Source organism: Ictalurus punctatus, chromosome 9 (genome assembly GCF_001660625.3).
Source record: "Ictalurus punctatus breed USDA103 chromosome 9, Coco_2.0, whole genome shotgun sequence".
NCBI classification, from domain to species: domain Eukaryota; kingdom Metazoa; phylum Chordata; class Actinopteri; order Siluriformes; family Ictaluridae; genus Ictalurus; species Ictalurus punctatus.
In genome coordinates this window covers 22,864,145-22,869,026 of record NC_030424.2, presented here as the reverse complement: position 1 = coordinate 22,869,026, position 4,882 = coordinate 22,864,145, and the positions used below count along the sequence as shown (strand labels likewise).

At 34.8% G+C, this 4,882-nt stretch overlaps 1 protein-coding gene and 1 gene segment (V, D, J or C); both read left to right on the top strand.

Annotated features, from left to right (window-relative positions):
* The first annotated feature begins 771 nt into the window (after positions 1-771).
* On the top strand, positions 772-1,482 carry LOC128633547 (T cell receptor beta variable 4-2-like). The segment is given in 2 exon segments: positions 772-845; positions 991-1,482. Coding segments are annotated over 2 exon segments (489 nt in total).
* Positions 1,483-3,614: 2,132 nt separating this feature from the next.
* Positions 3,615-4,672, top strand: LOC128633578 (uncharacterized). Its single transcript, XM_053682679.1, has 3 exons — positions 3,615-3,741; positions 3,836-4,243; positions 4,629-4,672. Exons 1-3 carry the CDS (start codon positions 3,693-3,695, stop codon positions 4,670-4,672), a joined length of 501 nt encoding a protein of 166 aa, XP_053538654.1. The 5' UTR covers positions 3,615-3,692.
* The last annotated feature ends 210 nt before the right edge of the window (positions 4,673-4,882 follow it).

The window sequence follows — 4,882 nt, the reverse complement described above, 5'->3', positions numbered from 1 at the left end:
TCTTAAGGCTAAACAGCTGTTCTTTGGTTAACAATCACAAGTGCAGAACCTAAACTGATGAACTGCTATGTTTCTAGATCACTTAAATACAAGCATTCAAGCTCACAAGATCAATCATCTGTACTCCTCAGAGAAGTTTTAAAACAGATAATTTCTTGAATTTTTTTTTTTTTTTTTAAATAAAAAACAAAACTGCTTAATCAGTGATGGCTGGACATGATATTAGATAAGAGGGCTAAAATGTAAAATCTATGAACAGCTTGACAATGAAACTATCAGGGTTGAGCAATTTTCCTTTATATTTTCCCCATAATGACTTACAGAAGTGCTTTTTAGTCGATCAGGAACATATCCTCATTATAGAATAAAAAACTCCTCTTGTTAGTGAGGAGTAAGTATAATGAATTTCAACCCAAATATCCAATTAAGGCAGTGAAGGCTGTAAAACTCACTATAGCACTGACCAATGAAGTGTGTATATTGGTCTGGTCTTTAGGTGGATCTGCCGTTTCATTCTTTTAAGTGCGTGGAGGATGATCTATATCTGGCTTTTTTGTTCATTAAATGTACATTACTGAGCAATATGTAAATGTTTGTAAATGATAGAACAATGTATAATCTTTCATCTTAGGAGCAATGTTGCACATCTCAGTCTGCATCAAGATATGTACCACTCTTTTTTTTTTTTTTTTTTTAGTGATGCAGTTTGCCTCTGTCTCATACGGGGGCGTTTTGTACCAGTGTAACGTTACTGTGACAGTCTAGCAACAGTATCACACTTAGAATAGGAGTCAAGATGATCACTGCTCTTGTGATTTTTACTGCATCATTCATCTGCCATATTGGTAATCATACACCTTGCACATTTTTATTTTACATTGTGTGACCATGCTATACAATTTAGGTGGAAAGTGGTGAGTTAATATTGGATGAGTTTATATATACAATAACTGCTGAATGAATTCAATCTTTTATTGAATTATTATACAGGAAGGTCTTCTGCAGCTAAAGATGTTCACCAGACACCTACAGATTTAATCAAGGATACACAGGAGTCTACCAATCTTTCCTGTTCTCATGCCATACCTAGCCATCAGGTTATGCTGTGGTACAGACGATCTGAAAACAAACAGTTACAGCTTCTTGGATATCTAAATTCAAAGTTCCCATATCCTGAAGATTCCCTGAAAGCCAAAATCGAGTTGCATGGAGATGGAAACAATGAAGGGAAACTTACCATCAAAAATCTGCAGCCAGATGACAGTGCAGTTTATTTCTGTGCAGTGAGATTAGACACAGTGCTACAGGACTCTGTGATCTATGACAAAAACCTCCTCCTTCAGAGCAGCACAAATCTTCCACATGCTGTATGCTTTCAAACTACATGTTCAACAACCGCCATTAAACTACATTACAGACATGACCTCTGATTCTGTAATTTGGTTCTTGACATTTATTTACATTTAGACAACTGAAATAAGGCCTGGGGTCACACTTTACTTTTAGAGTTATCATTATCATGAATACATGCATTTTGAACTATTAAGTTAAGTTGTTTTAATGCAAAATTTTCATTTGTTTTTTTTTTTTTTTTTTTACTTTTTATTCAAAAGAGAATATCTTTGAAGAAAAATATCTACAAGTACAGGTATCTACAGTATATTCTGAGTAATATTAAACATTCTGTGATATAAGCTATGGAATTTACCAACCCCAATAATGCAATTCACACAATTATATTTAATCTGATTTGTTTATTGCATTATTATTATTATTATTATTATTATTATTATTATTATTATTATTATTATTATTTACAAATGCAGTGCCACATATTGATTACTCACGATATGTTTACTTACATTAAGCAAAAGCTTTTTTTTTTTTTTACACAAATAAAGCTATCAAAATCTTGTTGATATTTTGCTTTTCTTTTGTACAGTTGTACAGTGGCCCTGAAGGGTAAGGTACCAAAAATAGGCAACTTAAATAAATAAATAAATAAATAAATAAATAAATAAACAAACAAACAAACAAAGTGACATTTAAATAACAACGTAAATGTAGAGCTTAATTACAAGAAAAGGTGCTAATTCAGTATACAATATGTGACAGGAAGAGTTGATCACAAAGAAAAGTTTTTGATGTCATTTCCTCCAGCTCATCCTCAACAGGATGTATTTGCAGCAGTCTGTGGTCCTCAGCTCTTGCTACAACTCTTGCCACTACGAACCAGTATGATCAGTGTTATAATCAGTCTGACTTTTCTGCTTTACTGGACCCCAGGTACAATATACTGTACAAGTCTAGAAACGTAAAAGGAATTGTGAATCCAAATGAAGTCAGTGTTTTTAAATAATTTGTCCTTTAGTTTTAACAGGAGAGAATGGAGTCACCCAAAGCCCCAGAGTCGCCTGGCATCTGAAAGGAGAATCTGCTGTAATGAAGTGCAGTCATAATAAAGATGCTACTTATTATCAGATGTACTGGTACAGACAGCGCCAAGGAGAGAGTATGGAGTTAATCGTGTACACAACTCCTAGTAGTGAACCGGAGTTCGGCTCTGTTGATAAAAATAAATTTTCTACTGTTAAAAAAATTGCTGCAAATGGATCATTAACTGTGAAGGATCTGGATACAGAGGACAGCGCTGTATATTTCTGTGCAGTTAAAGAACACAGTGTTACAGAGTTACAGCACTGCTGAACAAAAACACCTGCACTGGTGTTACAGTAACTAATAAAAACAGACAGAGGGAGTCCTAACGTAATAAATGATTAGAATAATTATTTTTTCAAAATGTGGCAGTGAATGCAACACATATTTCACTATTCCACTTGTATTCCATAATATTATCATACAGGCTGTCCACTGGAGATGGAGCCATAACATTCTTTAAAAATAAAACAGTCAAATTTCACTGGAATAAATGCCAGGACATCACTGTGCAATACTGAGCTGCAAGGATGGTGATGAAGATTAGAATTGCATAAATACACTCATTTGTTTGATCACTTATTTGACTTTGCAGTGATGTCATTTTCAAAAAGTTTTCAAAAAGGGGAATTATGTACAACGTTGCTGTAATGGACTGACTGACTCAGAGCGAGCTTGTTTTTTTTTGTCACATTTACTGCATTCATCGTCTACCAGTAATACCAGTAATCAGATACTTTTTGTATTTTAATTAAGGAAACCTAACATGATGGGACGAACTGTTATGAAAATAACCAGTGCCGGGATTTCATTATTTTACAATAACAACCTGTCCTAAAGTGTTTTGTTTCCTTATACAACAGCAACAATTACTATTCTTACTTAATTAAAAAACATCATCATACCTTTCATTTGTTTATACAATAATGTTGTGGAATGTGATCGAAGCAAGTTAGTTCCTGTAATCACTTACTTTATATTTATAGCAGCTATAAATAGTCATCCCCTCACCAGCCTCTTTTTTTTCCGGTGTCTTATGTTGTGTCTTTGTCTTAAATTATTATGACTTAAGCAAGGCCAGTATTCTTTCCACTTTGAACTAATTTCTGTATTTCTTTACAGAGATGCAGTTCTTATTTTCCTCATATGTGGGCGCTGTGCTGTTAAAGTGTGGCAGGAAACTGATCACGTTTTACTACATCAGACACGTACATGCAATATGAGCTCAGTTTAAAACAGACATTCAGACTTTCAACATGATCCGAGCTGCCAGTATTCTATGGGTTTTAATGATATGTCACAGAGGTATATTTTGATTTATATTGATGTTGCTTAAGCACTGTTACTGTATATAAATGTAATTTGATATTGTTCCAATCAATATTCTCTCTCATTGCAGGGCTTTCTCAGAGTGATCTGGTCTTCCAGACTCCTCCTGATCTCTTTGGCAACCATAAACAATCTGTTAAAATCCAGTGTGTACACAGTGTACCAAGTTATAATCAAATCAACTGGTACAGAGAAACTCAAGACCAGGGACTGACCTTAATTGGATATCAATATAGGACGTCATCACCACAGATTGAAAATGATTTTAAGCTGAAAGTGGAGATCGCTGGGGATGGAAACAAAAATGTTTCTTTGACCATCAAAAATCTTTCATCCAATGACAGTGTGGTGCACTTCTGTGCTGCGTCTTACACAGTGCTGCATCTCTGCTTTATTCAGTACAAAAACCCTCTGTGTAAATATTCTCATCACTTCATTAACACCTGCTCCCGTGGCCTGGAATTGACACATTGCCTGAGTTTCTTTTTTTTTTTTCTTTTTTCTTTTTTTTTTTTTTACAGAAAAGAAACACTGCCAGCGTCTTAGGTATCTAAATTGTGAGCATCTCTATTAACTTCAAACATACCTTTAATAATTGACAACACTTGTAAATGTAATCATTTATCACATTTTATTATATGCAAGGTGACTTACAGGTCAAGCAGAGACCAGTCTAAGCACAGAGCTCAGCAGTTCATAACACCAACTTTAAACCAAAGTTCTCCGACTAAAAGCAAGATCAATCACTTGAGCTCCTCACAGAAGTTTTCATTTCTTCAAAAAGACCCTCTAATCAGTGAGGCTAAAGAAAAGAAAGTTCCAATGTTGCTTCTTTATTCCATTCTGTGGATTTTTCTTCTCAGCAGTGGTGGTGGTGCTGCAAAAGACCAAAAATAATCTAGTTTGAGATTTAAGAGTCTACTTTGACAGTGTTGGGTCAGAGATCAGGGTTCTGGACTACTAATCAGGGGGATCAGTTGTGAGTCAGAATCCTGGTACTGCCTAGCTGCTGCTTTTGAGCTCTTGAGTGAGATGCTTGACCCTTATGTGCTCAGCTAAATTGGTTTGTATAAATGTGTCTGCCAAATGCATAAATATAAATGCAGTAAACCTTTAT

Bases quoted from the DNA above. Each gene is read 5' to 3' on its own strand.
- LOC128633578 (XM_053682679.1), top strand. From the start codon at position 3,693: ATGATCCGAGCTGCCAGTATTCTATGGGTTTTAATGATATGTCACAGA. The intron at 3,742-3,835 runs GTATATTTTGAT...CTCTCATTGCAG, and splicing joins TTTAATGATATGTCACAGAG to GGCTTTCTCAGAGTGATCTG. The intron at 4,244-4,628 runs GTTTCTTTTTTT...TTTTCTTCTCAG, and splicing joins GGAATTGACACATTGCCTGA to CAGTGGTGGTGGTGCTGCAA.